At 39.0% G+C, this 19,054-nt stretch overlaps 1 protein-coding gene and 1 long non-coding RNA gene across 8 annotated transcripts in view; both read left to right on the forward strand.

Annotated features, from left to right (window-relative positions):
• The window catches only part of LOC309651495, a 181,596-nt gene that overhangs the window by 73,613 nt on the left and 88,929 nt on the right, over window positions 1-19,054 (forward strand). The window lies entirely within an intron of this gene.
• Window positions 129-16,758, forward strand: LOC309651476 (arylamine N-acetyltransferase 1). Of its 7 annotated transcripts, none has more exons than XM_082444279.1 (3): window positions 129-2,611; window positions 12,824-12,899; window positions 14,747-16,758. In XM_082444279.1, exon 3 carries the CDS (start codon window positions 15,784-15,786, stop codon window positions 16,654-16,656), a length of 873 nt encoding a protein of 290 aa, XP_082300405.1. In that variant the 5' UTR covers window positions 129-2,611; window positions 12,824-12,899; window positions 14,747-15,783; the 3' UTR covers window positions 16,657-16,758. The 7 variants fall into 7 exon arrangements, 6 of the variants coding, with proteins under 6 accessions (XP_082300405.1, XP_082300408.1, XP_082300406.1 ...); XM_082444282.1 differs by having other exon boundaries at window positions 15,779-16,758; XR_014258145.1 differs by lacking the exons at window positions 12,824-12,899; window positions 14,747-16,758 and adding an exon at window positions 5,994-6,890.

Raw genomic sequence — 19,054 nt, forward strand, 5'->3', positions numbered from 1 at the left:
CTTAAATTAGAGGTAATTGTCTTCCATAAATTCCATCATCAAGAGGGGGAGTTTTAGTTCAAACTTCCTATCTTTGCAAAAATGTAGGTCTGTTTGTTTTTCTTTAGCAATGAAATAAATTCTTTACATGCTTTAATATTTGAAAGAAAACACTTTAGAACAAGTTAGAATACTTACCATACACAAATTAATTCTACTGTATTAAGTATATTTATTTTTTTAAAAGCAGAATGCTTAAACTTTTCCAACTTGTACATACTGGAATAAAGAGGGAGTTTATTACTACACCTAACTCACCTCTTTATGGTGAGGAGAATGCTCAGTGACAGTTCCAGTATTTCTCACTTCTGCTCTCCTTCCACATGGAAAGTCTAGGAAGTAGTCAGAATTTGGCTTGGCAGTTCAGATGGCCACCCTGATCCCAGGCCTACATCCTCTGGTGTCCCTGCCCTCAGACCCCAGGATCCATGACTCTGGTCTTACTCTCCCTTAGCCACAAGCCTCCTGACTTCAGGTTTCTGAAACAATTCTTGCTGGAGATCCTCAAGGGCCTCTGTTACATTGGCTAGAATGATGGAAGCAATCTCAGAATTACAAACTTGCCATCTGGATCTTAATTCCAGGTGTCACATTTCCCAGGATCAGGGGACAATAGCCCTACTCCATTGAATGAAGCCTTTCCACAATTTCTGTCAAAATGACCCAGGCCCAGACCTGCATTCTGAGATTATATCCTTCTCCAGCAATATTTTTCTAGCAAGATGTCCTCTGCTATCCATCCTTCATCTCTGTTGTGCCCTGGCTACTATGGCAGAAGAGTGCTTCCTCGACACCTTGACATTTAATTCACCACCAGTAAATGTGATGGGTCAATAGGAATATGAAGTGATGCTCAAACTCACTAGGAATCAGAGAAGTGCAGATGAGAATTACACTGAGCTATCACCTTAGACACATGAGATTGGCAGACATTTGAAGGTTGCTAACCGAAAGTATCAACCAGGATATGAGGAAAGCAGGAAACTTTCTACACAAGAGGACAGAAATGCTCAATGAAATTAAGTACACTGATGCCCTGTCCTCTAGCACATTCCATTCCTGATGTCTATCCAAGCAAAGTCCTCATGTCCATCTACAGGGCACAAGTAGGAAAGTGCTGATTACAGTGGTGTTTGTAGTAACCAGGAGTTGGCAGCAACCTAAGTGTCCTTCACCAGTGGTACCAGTAGGTTAAATGGTTTTAGGTTGGTTTCCTCCAAAACCAGACCCTGAGATGAAGATTTGCATTCAAGTAGCTTACTTGGGAGGTGATTTAAGGAAGTACCACCATGGGAGTAGGAAAGTGAGGCAGCGGCTCTCTGAGACTCAATGAAGGGTACATGATCGGCAGGTTACCTCAGAGGACAATGGAAGCTTCCTCTCACTGGAGAACATAGGGAGGCAGTGCTGGCCATGACCCCAGAGTAACCCCACCTGAGTAGATGGAACACAGGGGCATTTATGCTCCCACTCACATTTTCCGGGCTGAGTGGTGTTCCAGGGCTATTAGTTGCAGGTCCATCTGTATGGCCAAAGCACAGGCCAAGAGAAAGCCTTCAGGTAGAGAATCCCAAGTTCATGCAGCATAATACAGGAGGCATGGACTAGAACTGTTAGTGCCAAAGAGAGAGCACAAGGCAACACTTGTGGCACGAAGATGGTTTTAGAAATGGGGGCAGGTGTTGTGGGATGAATTAGGAGATAGGAATTGACATATATACACTATTGATACTATGTGTAAAATAGATAACTAATGAGAACCTACTATATAGCACAGGGAACTCTACTCAGTGCTCTGTGGTGACCTAAATGAGAATGAAATCCAAAAAACAGGGGATATATGTATATGTATAACTGATTCACTTTGCTGTATTGTAGAAACGAAAACAATATTATAAAACAACTATACTCCAATAAAAATTTTTTTTAATTATAAAAAGAAATAAAGTATAGAGGGAAGTGCATTAGAAACAGCAAGAGTGATAGACCTATATCATTAACATAAATTAAAAATACATGCAGAAACAAAAGCACATTATATATGTCACACTCATAACTTATATGTGGACAAATTTAGGACATATTATACAGTGCCTCAGGGTGGAGTGGTGAATGGGACTGAAGATGGGGAAGAAAAATAGGAATTTAGGGGCCACATGGAAATTCATGAGGAAATGCTGTCATAACCTGGGGGAGTGATTTAAAATATCCATCTCCTTCTGCTTCTCTAGGTTAATGAACCTGCTTTTCCTGGATCCCCTTAAAACCCTAACTTCCCACGTTACACTTAGGATATCTGGATTCAGCCTCCCTAAGAGTAGGAACTGTATGGATTACAAGGTCACTCCACTCTCAGCCTGGTGCCAGTTCTCACCAGAGTACATTTGAACAAGATGTGCACAAGGACAACCCAAGTTCCCAAGACTACATTTCCCAGAGTTCCCTGGTGATTCTAACTAGATTCAAGGGGTGGAGCAGTTTGCAAACCAGTGAGGTTTCTTCCTGGGCTTGTCCAGGAAGTGGGAGGATGGCAGTCAGCCTGGTTCCTGGTTGTGGGCCCCAGGGGAGCTCGGTAAGTGACACATTGTGCTTTGAAATCGGGGCTTAATCCTATTTCAAATGTGAGTCCAGGAGACTAGATACTACACAGACCCGAATGTCAGGTCCTAAGCCAGTTCAGAAAGTTTGGTTGACATATAACTTGAGTCCTTATGCTGTAATTACTGTACAGGATAATGGAGGAGATAACACACCCCAATTCAAACTGTCGGGGTTGATGCCGAAAGCTCAGCTTCTCTGTACGCCAGTGCCAAATCAGATCTTGGAGACAGAGTTTTGGGTGAAGTAGAAAAGGAGATCTTTATTACTTTTTCAGGCAAAGGGGGACACAACAGCTCCTGCCTCGAAAAACTATGTGTCCCAACCCAAGAAGATTTGATAAGGAGTTTTATAGCAATACTTCCCAAGGGTGGGGCTGTGGACAAGATAAGGATGTGTGCAGGGTCTCAGGTGGTCAGTCCCCTAATCTTGATGAGCTTCTCTGGTCCCTTTAATCTTGCTTCGGGTGGTTTCTTGGCTGCTCCTCCCTTGATTAGCAACTGTTCGAATCTGCCCTCTGGAACTCAGGGAAGGTCAAGGAGGCTGGAGTGTTGCCGACAAGAAATGGGGGACAAAAATAAGAGGCCAAGCCTCCATACCTGGGTGCCTCACAAGGCCCTGCTCAGTTTCAGGGTTAGAGTAACAGCCGTGTGATATCCCAGGTGTGAGGACTTGGGCAGGTCATTTAAGCATCTCTAAAAGTCAGTTTATCCCTCAGAAAATTGGAGCTAATAAGAGAGCTTACTTTAAAAGTTTGTTGCGAGGATTAAAGTATATAAAATATAGCTAATGTGTACAACACGTGATTCAGGGGACAGGATTTCCCTCTTGGATAATTGAAACAGCAATGTCCACCTTCTCTATCCCCACCTGGGTGTGTCCCAAAGGGCCCAGTTAGTCCTGCAGTCAGCAAATTCATGATCACTCCTGCTCCTCCTGCATTAGCTGATCAGAAATTCTCTAATGATCATCCCCAAACTCCAGGGAGGCTGTGTTGCGTTGTCTGCACAGTTTAAGGGAATTCTTGAGGACGTTTTATCTTGATGGAAGGCAGACCCTAAGGGAAGGTCTCCAGGAGCCATAAATGACAAGAACCAGCTCTTTCACTGTCAGGCAGGCTGAGGACACCACTCCCTGCGCACAAATGTGCAGAATTCCACAGGAGAGAGGAGCCTGTGGCGGCTGACAGCCCCAGAGCAAGGGCTCTGTGGGCTCTCCCCTCTGGACTTTGCTCCCTTGCCCTGGCCCGACGCCCACAACAACAACACGCCTGTTGGCTCTTCTTTGATGAACTGACCTTTCCCTTCCCCCAAGTCACAGTTTAGTTCCTCAGCCACAAAGTGGCTGACCCCGCCCCCTCTCACTCAGAAGGAAGTTGTTAACTGCCAACTATGTATATAGCTGCATCCTGCCCATAGGCTTATTTTGTTTGCCCTTTATAGGTTTAAATAGTTCAGAGCCAACTTTAAAAATAGGCAGATTTCACCCACAACTCTGAGCTTCTGCTCCTCAAGAGGGGGGAAAAAAGAGAAACAGAAACATTCAGAACTTCCTGCTGCCTGGGTGTAACTTTTTTTTTTTTGGCTGTTTTCCATTGGCGTTCTGTGCACTAAGCACTGTGAAGGACGGTCTGTGGGCACGGCTTGCCTGGCAACTTCTCTTGTTTTCATCCAGAAGATCACTGGGCTGGCCACTTGCCCCTGGGGGTGGGTTGGGTTGTGGTGTCCTTGCAGTGAGCCTTGGCACCAAAAAAAGGTAAGTAAAGGGAAGGGATAGGAAGGGAAGGGAAAAGGAAGGAGAGGAAAAGAAAATCACAGCATATAGAATGAAAAGCCATTTAGAAGCACCTCTTAAAATTCTACTATTCATTTGGACAGTTCTATTGCTAGGCATATACCCAATGAATTGAGAACAGATACAGAAAAAAGTACTTGACCACAAATATTCTCAGCAGCACTGTTCGCAACAGCCGAAGGTGGAGCGGAACACAGAGACAGGATGTAGACTGGTGGTTGCCAGAGGCTGGAGGAAATGGGGAATAACTGCTTCATGAGTCTGGGGTTTTACCAGGGGTAGTGAGATATTTTGGAACTAGATAGAAGTCGTGGTTGCACAAAGTTGTGAATGCACCAAATGACACCGAATTGTTCACTTTAAATGGTTTATTTAGGTCACGTGAATTTCACATCAATTTTTAAAAGTCTGTTCAGTCATGACAGATATGCTGGCAGTAGGTACAGAAGGTTCCACCTCTGTCCAAATGTGTATTTATGCTGCTTGTAGCCCTGAGTGTGACATCAGCATTTCACTCCCTTCCCCTGGGCCCTCATTTTAGTTCCTGAAGCATAAAACAGAGGACTCCATTCCTTCCCTCAAAAGGAGGTTTTTTTTTTTTTTTTTTTTACTATCAACTTCCTAGTACTTCTGTCCCAGAAACTTATTTTGTTTGGCTTTTCTATCTTCAGCTGAGCAGCTGTGTTCCTTTAGATTGTCTCTCTGGGCCTGCTCAGTAGTCCTCACAATACCTGCCTGACTCTGCAAGCTTTAGCTCAGAGCCCTGGCTGAGCTGCAGGCCTTCAGTACATAAAGCCCTGTTGTCCAGTGGCCTCTGAGCAGGGCTAGCCTAACAGCTCCCTTTCCATCCAGAAATCAAGCAGATGCCCACCTGCCCTGGTGTCAGGGTGGGTTGTAGTGTCAATCCAGTGTGATGCCATGTCCTTCACTGAGATAGAGAAAAGGAAAAAGAAGGAAAAGGATAGGAAATAAAACACAAACACACCACACAAACACACACACACACACACAAAGAAAAGCCACTCACTAGCACTCCTTAAGGCTCTTTTATTCAGTCATGCCAGAAGTGCAGGAAGTAGGTATAGAAGATTTCGTCTCAGTCCATAACTGTACTTGTGGTGGCAGCATCTCAGGGGTGAACTACCTCTGGATCAACCTGTTTTTAATTCTTCTATTTTAGGCTTTTGCTTACAACTTTATTTGGGGAACGAATAAGTGTTTTTTTAGTTGAAAAATAAAAAATAAAATAATAAAAATGAAATAAAATAAAATAAAATAGGAAAACACTGCTGTTCATGAAAGAGGTAGAGACCCTAGACTGGGAGCTGGACAATGAGTTCTTCATATTGACCTGCTCTCCAGCGCTACATCAAAAAGGTAATTTGTAACTGAAGTACCATGTCACTTAGGGGTAAATCACAGCAGCCAGTTGACTATTGAACATTGACCATTCAACAAAATAACAAGCATTCATTTGGTGACAGAAGAAGTCTCTTTTGCCTGACTTTCAAGGCCCTCTGGAAGTTGCCTCATCTTGTACATCTTACCTTTCTTTCACACAGCTCTCCAAAATGACCACTGATACGACTTGTCAGGTTCCCCAGATTTAGAAGCTGAGGCCAGGACCATGTGCAAGTGGCTTATGATGTGCTCCTGGGAGAACTCCACTGTCAGCCTGAATGTGAATTATAACTCAAAGTCTTTCCAGACTCAAGGCAAGGCAGCTGGGTTTTCAGAACATCTCACCAGTAAGTCACTGATACAGGGCTGTCCTGGGAGGACATGAAGTCCCTGGCACTTCCAATTTTCACATAGGAAGGCAAAGCAGCTCCAGGAACCCCCAAGAAGTCTTCCAAAGAGTCCACAATGCAGCTCCTTAAGCACAAGGACACAGAAGCCATGCTAGTCAGAGGCACAGAAAAAGCGGTCAAAGACATCTAAAGGCTTCTGGGCGGCTTACAGACAGCATTCTCCCCACATTAGCCTCAGTCCTGAATCCTCACCAATGCCATGTGCCCTCTCAAGGTACCCTGAGCATGCTCTGTTCTTTACCCTCTGTACCTGAGGCAGAAGTCTATAGGTCTGATGGCTTCCATTACAACACATTTTAAAAATGTTTTTAAACTACTTTAGCCAAATTCTCATAACATTTCTACTCTTTGTTCTATATTAAAAGGAAACTATTCCTTATATATAGTTCTGTCTCCACCTTTGATTTCTTTCTTGAATATAGTTTAGGTGAGATGTCTGGCTGGAGTGGAGCTTGGACTCCTCAATCTTTCCAGTGAATACAAGGGAAGATGACTGATGACAGGAGATACTTTAATGGCTGATCTTCTGTATATCGGTGGTTCTTCTTCCTTTCCAGTGACACCATACATTAAGAACACTGCCTTATTTTTCTACCCCAATATCCCCAATTATACTTTACACATAAAGGAAGACCGTGTGCTACCATTACATATTGGTGTTTGCTATGTTTGCTACAATTCTTGTAGTAGCAATCAGAGACATAGAACATGATTCACCCGTCCTAACTGATCCTATGGCAACTAATCATCTGATTGGTTCCTTCTGAGCCCCTTGTGCTGGCTTCCACAACCTCCAGGCTCAGAACCCATCAGTGTTGCTGTCATTTCCTGTGGTTGCACTTGCTACACCCTCCCCTATGCAACTCAGATGTCCCCTTTACTCTTCAGTCCTTTCCCTTCTCTTTTGTGATTTTTAGGTACTTTTCACAACTCATGTAACACTAAACTATCTTTCTGTTTTCAAAGGAAGTCACAATATACATTTTACTATCTCTTCTATTATTTCTAGAGTTTGGTCCAGGAGAAAGGAATTTCTGAGACTTCTGAATTAAAACTGAACATCAACTTGCTTCCATTTGCTTAGAAATGTTTTAAGTGCCTTTCTGGGAGTTCTCAGTAGATGCTCTAAGTGTGTTCTTTATATATCCCTTGAGTCTTCTCTAATATTAATCATGAAGCTGAAAGGAAAGGACATATCTGCACAGAAATGCTATATATCAAGAAATAAGGCTAGTTGTGTTTTCAGTTAGCTATTTTCCTGGCAACTGTTTTCTAAGTTTTGCCAGTATTTCACTGTGAATCACAACTTTAGTCATAGCAATTTCTTCTGTTTAATCACAGAATACTCAGGTAATATTTGGTTACTCTTTCTGATTTACTTCACTCTGTATGACAGACTCTAGGTCCATCCACATCTCTACAAATGACCCAATTTTGTTTCTTTCTATGGCTGAGTAATACTCCATTGTATATATGTATCACATCTTTATCCCTTCATCTGTCGATGGACATTTAGGTTAATTCCATCTCCTGGCTATGGTAAATAATGCTGCAATGAACATTGGGGTGCCTGTGTCTTTTGAAGTATGGTTTTCTCAGGGTATATGCCCAGTAGTGGGACTGCGGGGTCATATGGTAGTTATATTTTTAGTTTTTTAAGGAACCTCGATACTGTTCTCCATAGTGGCTGTATCAATTTACATTCACACCAACAGTGCAAGAGTGTCCCTTTTCTCCACACCCTCTCCAGCATTTATTGTTTATAGATTCTTTTGATGATGGCCATTCTGACCACTGTGAGGTGATACCTCATTGTAGTTTTGATCTGCATTTCTCTAAAAATTAGTGATGTTGAGCATCTTTTCATGTGCCTCTTGGCCATCTGTATGTCTTATTTGGAGAAATGTCTACTTAGGTCTTCTGCCCATTTTTTGACTGGGTTGTTTCTTTTTTGGATATTGAGGTACATGAGCTCTTTGTATATTTTGGAGATTAATCCCATGTCAGTTGCTTCATTTTCAAATATTTTCTCCCATTCTGAGGGTTGTCTTTTTATCTCATTTATGGTTTTCTTTGCTGTGCAAAAGTTTTTAAGTTTAATTAGGTCCCATTTGTTTATTTTTGATTTTATTTCCATTACTCTAGGAGGTGGGTCAAAAAGGATCTTGCTGTGATTTATGTCATGGAGTGTTCTGCCTATGTTTTCCTCTAAGAGTTTTATACTTTCTGACCTTATATATACGTCTTTAATCCATTTTGAGTTTATTTCGGTGTATGGTGTTAGGGAGTGTTCTAATTTCATTCTTCTACATGTAGCTGTCCAGTTTTCCCAGTACCACTTATTGAAGAGACTGTCTTTTCTCCATTGTATACTCTTGCCTCCTTTGTCATAGATTAGGTGACCATAGGTGCATGAGTTTATCTCTGGGCTTGCTATCCTGTTCCGTTGCTCTATATTTCTGTTTGTGTGTCAGTACGATACTGTATTGATTACTGTAGCTTTGTAGTATAGTCTGAAGTCCAGGAGCCTGATTCCTCTAGCTCCGTTTTTCTCTCTCAAGATTGCTTTGACTATTCAGAGTCCTTTTTGTTTCCATACAAATTGTAAAATAGTTTGTTCTAATTCTGTGAAAAATGCCATTGGTAATTTGATAGGGATTGCATTGAATCTGTAGATTGCTATGGGTAGTATAGTCATTTTCACAATATTGATTCCTTCAATCCAAGAACATGGTATATCTCTCCATCTGTTTGTGTCATCTTTAATTTCTTTCATCAGTATCTTATAGTTTTCTGAGTACAGGTTTTTGCCTCCGTAGGTAGGTTTATTCCTAGGTATTTTATTCTTTTGGTTACAATGGTAAATGGGATTGTTTCCTTAATTTCTCTTTCTGATCTTTCATTGTTAGTGTATAGGTATGCAAGATAGTTCTGTGTATTAATTTTGTATCCTACAACTTTACTAAACTCATTGATTAGCTCTAGAAGCTTTTTGGTGGCATCTTTAGGATTTTCTATGTATAGTTAGAATGTCATCTGCAAACAGTAAGCATTTTACTTCTTTTCCAATTTGTATTCCTTTTATTTCTTTTTCTTCTCTGATTGTCATGGCTAGGACTTGCAAAACTATGTTGAATAATAGTGGCGAGAGTGGACACCCTTGTCTTGTCCCTGATCTTAGAGGAAATGTTTTCAGTTTTCACCATTGAGAATAATGTTTGCTGTGGGTTTGTCATATATGACCTTTATTATGTTGAGGTAGTTTCCCTGTATGCTCACTTTCTGGAGAGTTTTTATCATAAATGAGTGCTGAATTTTGTCAAAAGCTTTTTCAGCATCTATTGAAATGATCATATGTTTTTTATTCTTCAAGTTGTTAATATGGTGTGATTTGTGTATATTGAAGAATCCTTGCATCCCTCAGATAAATCCCACTTGATCATGGTGTATGATGCTTTTAATGTGTTGTTAGATTTTGTTTGCTAATATTGAGGATTTTTGTGTCTATATTCATCAGTGATATTGGTCTGTAGCTTTTTTGTGATATCTTTGTCTGGTATTGGTGTCAGGGTGATGGTGGCCTCGTAGAATGAGTTTAGAAGTGTTCCACCCTCTGCAATTTTTTTGGAAGAGTTTGAGAAGGATGGGTGTTAGCTCTTCTCTAAATGTTTGATAGAATTCTCCTGTGAAGCCTTCTGGTTCTGGACCTTTGTTTGTTGGAAGATTTTTAGTCACAGTTTCAATTTCTTTACTTGTGATTGGTCTGTTCATATTTTCTATTTCTTCTGGTTCAGTCTTGGAAGGTTGTACTTTTCTAAGAATTTGTCCATTTCTTCCAGGTTGTCCATTTTATTGGCATATAATTGCTTGTAGTAGCCTCTTCCAATCCTTTGTATTTCTGTGGTATCAGTTGTAACTTCTCATTTTTCATTCTTAATTTTGTTGATTTGAGTCTTCTCCCTTTTTTTCTTGAGTCTGGCTAAAGGTTTATCAATTTTGTTTATCTTCTCAAAGAACCAGATTTTAATTTTATTGACCATTGCTATTGTTTTCTTCATGACATTAAGAAAGAATTAGGTTTTTAATTCCTACAAAACACCTTTCAGCATGCTTAACTTTCTGATAACACCCTCACCTACACCAGTTTTATTTTGGGGGTTTGTTGTTGTTGTTGTTTGTTTTTAGATCCACAGAACATGAAAATCCTTTTTTTGACAAGGCTTAGAAAGCTGACACTATCTCTTTTTTCCTCCTTCTATATGAAGAATATATTTAAATGAATGTTGGTCAGTAGGACATTTATCAGCTATGGGTATTGGGTGCTCAACTGTCTAATATTACCATTTGAATGTTGTATATGATTGTAAGGCTTATGTCACTAAAGATTTTTATTCTGATTTTTCATGATCAAAATTCATGTGATATTGTATAGACATGCTTTGTAGTGAACTATAGTAGCAATAATTTCTGTACATGATCTAGGGTTTATTCCAGCATTTCTTTTCCTTTTTTTTTTAAACAAAATATTTTTTTAAAAAATTAACAAATGATGGAAATAGAAAAGTCTACATAAAGATTTTAGAAGGAGAACTTACAGGACACAAATTTGTGATTCATTAGATGAGACACTTGGATGTGATTCCAAAAGCTTTTATTGAGCATTGTCAAATTTGTAAGCTTCATAGGGATGGACATCATACTTATAAATGCCCTTCTATAAGGGCTACCGTAGATGTGAAATTCTTGACCTTAATATCATCTTTGAAAATATTAAATTGAAAATTCTGTTAACTTATATTTTAAGAATCAGCATATTGTATTACTGCAAGAGATTTGATTTTCAGCAGAGTGCAAAGTTCTTTCAAATGCGCATGTCTTTTTTTATAATTTCGTTTTGTTTTAAAGCACTTTTTAAGTGTAGTTTACTCATTTAGTAAATGTTGTCTAATTGAACAAAAAAGAAAGACAATAGAAATACATAGCTTATCACCATTAACCTATGGGTGGGATTCTTTGTACCATGTCACCTCAGGCCATGTCATCTTACCAATAGTAATGCACCACTGTTACAATTAGTGCCCATACTAGATTAGAACTCTGGTAACAGGGGACAGAAATTTTTTTCTACATGGGATTTTACAAAATACAGACTTTGGGGGGAGGGGGTGCTCACCTTACCAGAAAGTCAAGAGACAGCCTAATCCTCACCAGTGTCATGTGCCCTCTCAAGGTACACTGAACATGCTCTGTTCTTTACCCTCTGTACCTGAGGCAGAGGTCAATAGGTCTAATGGCTTTCACTTGTCACACTTTTTAAATGTTTTAAAATTACTTCAACCATAATTCTCATAACTTTTCTACTCTATCTTATAATAAAAGGAGTCAAATCTGCCTTTCTCTTCCTTAGTTTTTCATTTTGATTTACATCTTCACGACTGATGGAGAGGTAACACTATTAGAATATATACATTTTTTTTTCTATTATCCTTTTTGAGTTTTATTTTTTCCTTCAGAAATACCAATTATCTTTATATTGGATTGTCTGGTTTTATGTCTATTAGCTTCTCTCTAACTCTTTAATGGCTTTATCTCTTCATTAAAACCATTAAGTTTTTCTTCTACATAAGTCATTTGATATTATGCTATATATATATTCCCCTTTTGTTCATAATTACTTATATATTATCTTTGTTGTTATTCTTAATTAGTTTCCTAAGTTATAAATAGTTCTTTTGATAACACTGTGTTATTTTATCACCTCATTTTTTGGCTTTTTGGTATGAGTCCATTTTAAATGTTCTATCTCTTCAAGTACCTGTGAAGAATATCTTTCCGTTGTTCAGTTTATGTTTCTTCTTGAGCTGGTTGTCTTTTTCCCCTATGTTTTGTGTATTATGTCCTTTTCTTCTGATCCCAGTCTCATAGTATATTTGCATTCTGTTTTTTCATCATATTCATGCATGTATAGTTCTGTCTCCATCTTCTATTTGTTTTTTGAATGAAATGTGACTGGTGAGGTGTCTGGCTGGAGTGGACCTTGGACTCTGCAGTCTTTCCAGTGGAGATGAGGGAAGATGACTGAAGAAAAGAGATATTTTGATGGCTGGTCTTCTGCATAAATGGTTCTTCCTCCTTTCTGGTGACACCATACATTAAGAACATTGCCTTATTTTTCTGCCCCAATATCCCCAATTATACTTTACACCTAAAGGAAGACAGGTGCTACCATTACATACTTGTCTTTTCTGTGTTTGGTAAATCTTGTAGTAACAATCAGGGACCTGAGAAAGGGTTCACACATCCTTGCTGATTGTATGACAAATATTCATCTGGTCTGTTGTGTCTGAGCCCCCTGCTGGTGACTTCCACAGTCTCCAGGTTTAGAACCCACCAGTTTTGCTCCCATGTCCCATCATTGTACATTCAGCTCTCTTCTCTATGCAATCCAAAAGGCCATTTTACTCCTTCTGTTTTGTGATTTTAAAATATTCTTCATATTCATGTCCCAATGAGAACTACTGTCCTTGTTTTCAAGGAAGAATATGATATATTTAAAACTATTTTTTCTTTTATTTCTACAGTGTGAACTAGGAAGAACTATCCTAAGTCGTCTGAATTAAAACTGAGACTCAAACTACATTGAACTTCCTCAGAAAGGTATGCTTTTCTGAGACATCTCAGCTGGCTCCCTAAGTGTGTTCATGCTCCCTCCTTTTATTCTTTTCTTATATTTATGATCAAGCAAAATGAAATGGTATATCAGTGCACATCTAAATTACAAGTCAATATATAAACTTTGCAGTGTTTTCACCCAGTTTTATCCTGACAACTACTTTCTAGTGCCTCCATATTTCACCTTCTATCATAACTTCAGTAGTACAAAATCTCTTATATTTAGTCATGGAATATGCAGGTATAATTTGGTTATAACATGTTGCTTGCATCCAGACCCCTATACTGTCTTCTTCTCAATGAACTTGAAGTTACTAAATTCTAAATTAACATAATATCTTTTTTTAACATCTTTATTGGCGTATAATTGCCTTACATTGTTGTGTTAGTTTCTGCTGTATAACAAAGTGAATCAACTATATGTACACATGTATCCCCATATCCCCTCCAGAAGTAACAAAGAAAAATCTTTAAAATCAAAAGATAGCTTTACAAAATATACATTAATTTCCAAATCAAAAGATGTTGGTTAACCCAGAAATGAAATGGCCAGGCAGGTCCGAATCATATTTCTTTTGTTCCACATCACCTGCCCTCCTTACTTACCCAGCACTGATTCTGGATACAGAAGCAGAAGAGGGTCTGTGGTGGTCTGGCTAAGTTGTTCTCTCAGTGTCTGAGTGGTATAGATTTTGGCTTGTGCAGATGTTGAAAAAAGATACTGATGCATGTAAAGATGAGAAGAAATGAAATAAGCTTAAGAGATTTGGAAGAGATCAGATTGCAGACATCAAGAATAGAAAAAGTTGAAACACTAGCAAAATGGGAAGAATAACTGATCAAAAAAAAGAATTAGGTGAATCTGAAAGAAATGACATTAAGAAGGACAACAGGAATACATAACTTATCACCATTAACCTAGGAGCAGGGCCTTTTGTAGCCTCTCACCTCAGGCCATGTCATCTTACCAGTGGTAATGCACCACTGTTACAATCAGTGTCCACACTGGATTATGACTCTGGTATCAGGGGACAGAAACATTTCCTACATGAGATTTTACAAAATAAGGGCTTCTTTTTTTTTTTTTTTTTTTCTGGTTTACCTTACCAGAAAGTCTAGATATAGCTTAAGACTTGATTTTTGTCTTTTCTCATCTTTCCTTTTCCTGCTTTTCATCCCTCAACTCAATACATTCTTTGTTGCTATTATTCTTCAGCAAGTTCTCCTAGTAGATTTGAGCAAATATCGTACCAGGTTCTGGCCCTGCAGTAGAAGCATCTGCTTAGGTTTCAGCAAAAGTTCCTCAACAGAATCTTACTGAACTGACTTGGACCACATGCCATCCACGAGCAAAACACTGGTCCTAGAGCAAATGTACTTTGAATTATGCCTACCTGGGTCACATGTCTATTCATTCAGCTCAGTATGTACCGCTCACTCTCCATACAAGCCAGACATAACAATTTGATGATGGTGCATTTTGTCCAAACTGCAGCCTTCCCCTACTGCCCTTCTCACAGTGATTTCTCATCTCAGAGTAAAAGACAAAAGGTCAGATCTCATCTCAATCCATGCTTCCACTTACTCCCTCTGCTCCCTTCATCCTGTCTTCCTTGAGTGTTCTTTGGAGACTCTAGGCAGGTTCCAGTTTAGGGTTTTTTTTTTTTTTAACTCTCTGGTCCTTCTTCCTAAATCATCCTCCCACACTTGTGGACATTGCTCATTCTCTCACGTCCTTAAAGTCATAGTGAAGCTTCCTCTGCCCACCTTATTGGAAACTGAAGATCTCTCTGTGCACATCTTATCTACATTCTTTGCTTTATTTTCCCCAGAACACTTATCACTATCTAAGAAATTGCATGTTTTTCGGCTTCCCTGGTGGCGCAGTGGTTGAGAATCTGCCTGCCAATGCAGGGGACACGGGTTCGAGCCCTGGTCTGGGACGATCCCACATGCCACAGAGCAACTGGGCCCGTGAGCCACAATTACTGAGCCTGCGCCTCTGGAGCCTGTGCTCCGCAACAAGAGAGGCCACGATGGTGAGAGGCCCGCGCACCGCAATGAAGAGTGGTCCCCACTTGCCGCAACTAGAGAAAGCCCTCGCACAGAAACGAAGACTCAATACAGTCATAAATAAATAAATAAATAAATAAAAGAACGTGAATTTCTTTAAAAAAAAAAAAAAGCAAACTGGGCTATTCATTTAAAAAAAAAAAGAAATTGCATGTTTTTTAAATTCATTTAATTCACTATCTGTGTCATACCAGACCCCGCTAAAATGTAAGATTCTTTAAGATAAGCAACCACTAGGTCAGTAACATATACATAATAGATTTTCAGTAAACTATTTATTGAATAAATCAATAAATCAGTTTGTGAATGAATATGAATCTTTGAGTGGGGAAATTTGTGTAAGGTTCAGCTGAAGAGGATATTGAGTTGGTCAACTACCATGAATGAAAGTACTATAATATATAATTCTCCTGTTTGTATTAGAAACTGTTTGTAAACTCTATTTTAATTGATAGCAACTTGTACCTCTCCTTATTCATCACCAAGAAAACCACATGTAAGCTGTTTATCATTTTACTCATCACTTCATCTGGATTTCCAACTTCTCATGCTCAAAACATGGAAGAAGTCATAATATTTTTCTTTCAGGGTTACTCACACCATTAAGTGAACTTATGCATGTGAAAGCCATTAATACACCAAAGCACACACAAAAAAGACTTATAATTACAGATATTTATAACCATTGTTTGTGTTTACATGTTTAAAATACATTTGTTATCATTAGGCTAATCAAAGAAATCCAAGTACAAAAGTAATTATTTGTTTTTTTTTGTTTTCCTTGCCTTAAGGAATCATGAACATTGAAGCATATTTTGAAAGAATTGGTTATAAGCACTGTAGGAACAAATTGGACTTGGAAACATTAACTGACATTCTTCAGCACCAAATCCGAGCCATTCCCTTTGAGAACCTTAACATCCATTGTGGGGAAGCCATGGAATTGGGCTTAGAGGCCACTTTTGATCAAATTGTGAGGAGGAACCGAGGTGGGTGGTGTCTCCAAGTCAATCATCTTCTGTACTGGGCTCTGACCACAATTGGTTTTGAGACCACGATATTGGGAGGGTATGTATACAACACTTCAGCAAACAAATACAGCAATGCCATGATTCACCTCCTGCTGAAGGTGACCATTGATGGCAGGAACTACATAGCTGATGCTGGATTTGGACGCTCTTACCAGATGTGGCAGCCTCTAGAGTTAATTTCTGGGAAGGATCAGCCCCAAGTGCCTTGCATCTTCTGCTTGACAGAAGAGAGAGGAATCTGGTACCTGGATCAAATCAGAAGAGAGCAGTATATCCCAAACCAAGAATTTCTTAATTCTGAGCTCCTGGAAAAGAATAAATATCGGAAAATCTACTCTTTTACTCTTGAACCTCGAACAATTGAAGACTTTGAGTCTGTGAATATATACCTTCAGGAATCTCCAGCATCTGTCTTTACAAGCAAGTCATTTTGCTCCTTGCAGACTCCAGAAGGTGTTCACTGTTTAGTGGGCTTCACCCTCACCTACAGGAGATTCAATTATAAGGACAATACAGATTTGGTAGAGTTTAACACACTGAATGAAGAAGAAGTAAAAGAAAATCTTAAAAATATATTTAATATTTCCTTGGAGAAAAAGCTTGTCCCCAAACATGGTGATAAATTTTTTACCATATAGAGTAAGCAGTAAAAATGGTCTCAGTATTACTTCTGGTGCTGTAACTTTTTATTATAAAAAAATTTTAACTTCTATAAAAGTAGAGAGAATGAAATAATAAACCTCCATTTGTTTATCACTCAGTTTATCAGCTATAAACTAGAGGCCTATCTATCATATTTTCTCAATGCTCCCACATTATATTGAAGAAAATGCTAGACATCAAATCATTTCACCTTTAAAAATGCCAGCATATATAATCAGATAACATTTAAAAAAACATAACCATATACCTTTTCAAAAATAATAATAGCAAAGATGTTTTAATGATGGCCTATGGTTTTCTTGAGGAAAAAGTGATTTATACTAGAAAACTTTCCACATTGGTTGAATGTTGAATTCATAGAACATGTTTACTTATCATTCAGTAACTAGAACCTTGAGGAAAACTTTTTTATTAAATTCTACCAGTGTATATCCAATGTCATATTTGTGCAGAAATACCACATGTATAATGGTATTATAATTCAACCAAAAAGAAAGAGACATGACATTGCTTCCAAATAACCTAATATTTCTCAAAACAAGGTGTAAACCAATACTTGTTAGCATGTGATCAAGTACCAAGAGAGGGACACAACTAATACTTTCTTACATGGCTCCTTTTGCAACCACACTTCTTCAAGTACCATTTTTCTTAATATGGGAACACTACTATTTATAACTTTCAAATTTTGGAACTCAGTATTTTTGCTTAAAAGTAATAAGTACTGTAAATTTAAAAATACTTATTATCTAAAAACTTGATGTTGGAAAAGTATGTTAAAACATTGTTGGCCAATACAATATCAGTCATAAAATTTTTGTTTGGCAGAGTTAGGTTATTATGGGGTTTCTTTTTTTTTTTTTCCTGCAGTAGAGTCTTCCTTGAATCCTCTTTCTTGTCTCCCAGTTCTATTCTTTTACTTCCTTTTACACTTTGTTGTAAGAGAAAGAGTATGTGCTTCACAGTATACAGTTCTGGGTTCAAATCCTATGGACACCAGGTGAATTAATTGATGAATCTGTGGCTCCCAATCCTCAGGGATAAAATGGGGACAATACCTATATGAATAAGTGCCAAACCTAGAGTGCCATCTTCCTTCCCTCACGTTGGCCTTGTTCAGCTCTGCTGTTATCTTGCAGCACAGTCAGGTCCTGTATGGTACTGTTGGACAGAAAGGATTTTCTCACATTCTGAAAAGACAATACCAAGGGAGGAGATGTCGGCAAGAGATACATTCCAGATCAAAATGTGGCCCAAGAGAGGACCTTTAAGATGGCGGAGGACTCAAATATGGAGGTCACCTCCCCACAAATACATCAAAAATATATCTATATGTGGAACAACTCCTACAGAACACTTACTGAACACTGGCAGAAGACCTCAGACTTCCCAAAAGGCAAGGAAATCCCCACGTACCTGGCCGTGTGGCTGACAGGGACTTGGTGCTCTGGCAGGATGTCAGGCCTGAGCCTCTGAGGTGGGAGAGCTGAGTTCAGGACATTGGACCAGCAGAGACATCCCGGCCATATGTAATATCAATCACCGAGAGTTCCCCAAAGATCTCCGTCTCAACACTAAGAAACAACTCCACTCAATGACCAGCAAGCTCCAGTGCTGGACACCCCATGTCAAACAACCAGCAAGGAACACCAACACACCCATTAGCAGAGAGACTGGCTAAAATCATAATAAGTTAACACACACCCCAAAACACACCACCAGACATAGTCCTCCCACCAGAAAGACAAGATCCAGCCTCATCCACCAGAACACAGGCACCAGTCCCCTCCAATAGAAAGCCTACACAACCCACTGAACCAACCTTACCCACTGGGGGCAGACAAAAAACAACAGGAACTACAAACCTGCAGTCTGTGCAAAGGAATACACAATAAGTTAAGCAAAATGAGAAGACATAGAAATACACAGCAGACGAAAGAGCAAGGTAAAAACCCACCAAACTAAACAAATGGAGAGGAAATAAGAAGTCTACCTGAAAAAGAATTCAGAGTAATGATAGTAAAGATGATCCAAAATCTTGGAAATAGAATACAGAAAACACAAGAAACGTTTAACAAGGACCTAGAAGAACTAAAGAGCAAACAAACAATGATGAACAACACAATAAATGAAATTAAAAATCCTCTAGAAGGAATCAATAGCAGGATAAATAAGGCAGAAGAACAGATAAGTGACTTGGAAGACAAAATAGTGGAAATAACTAACAAATAGCAGAATAAAGAAAAACGAATGAAAAGAATTGAGGACAGTCTCAGAGACCTCTGGAACAACATGAAACGCCCCAACATTCGAATTATAGGGGTCCCAGAAGAAGAGTAAAAGAAAGGGACTGAGAAAATATTTGAAGAGATT

Source organism: Balaenoptera physalus (assembly GCF_965194825.1).
Source record: "Balaenoptera physalus genome assembly, chromosome: 21".
Taxonomy (NCBI): domain Eukaryota; kingdom Metazoa; phylum Chordata; class Mammalia; order Artiodactyla; family Balaenopteridae; genus Balaenoptera; species Balaenoptera physalus.

Excerpts from the sequence above, each read along its gene's own strand:
- LOC309651476 (XM_082444279.1), top strand. The coding sequence starts at position 15,784 with ATGAACATTGAAGCATATTTTGAAAGAATTGGTTATAAGCACTGTAGG.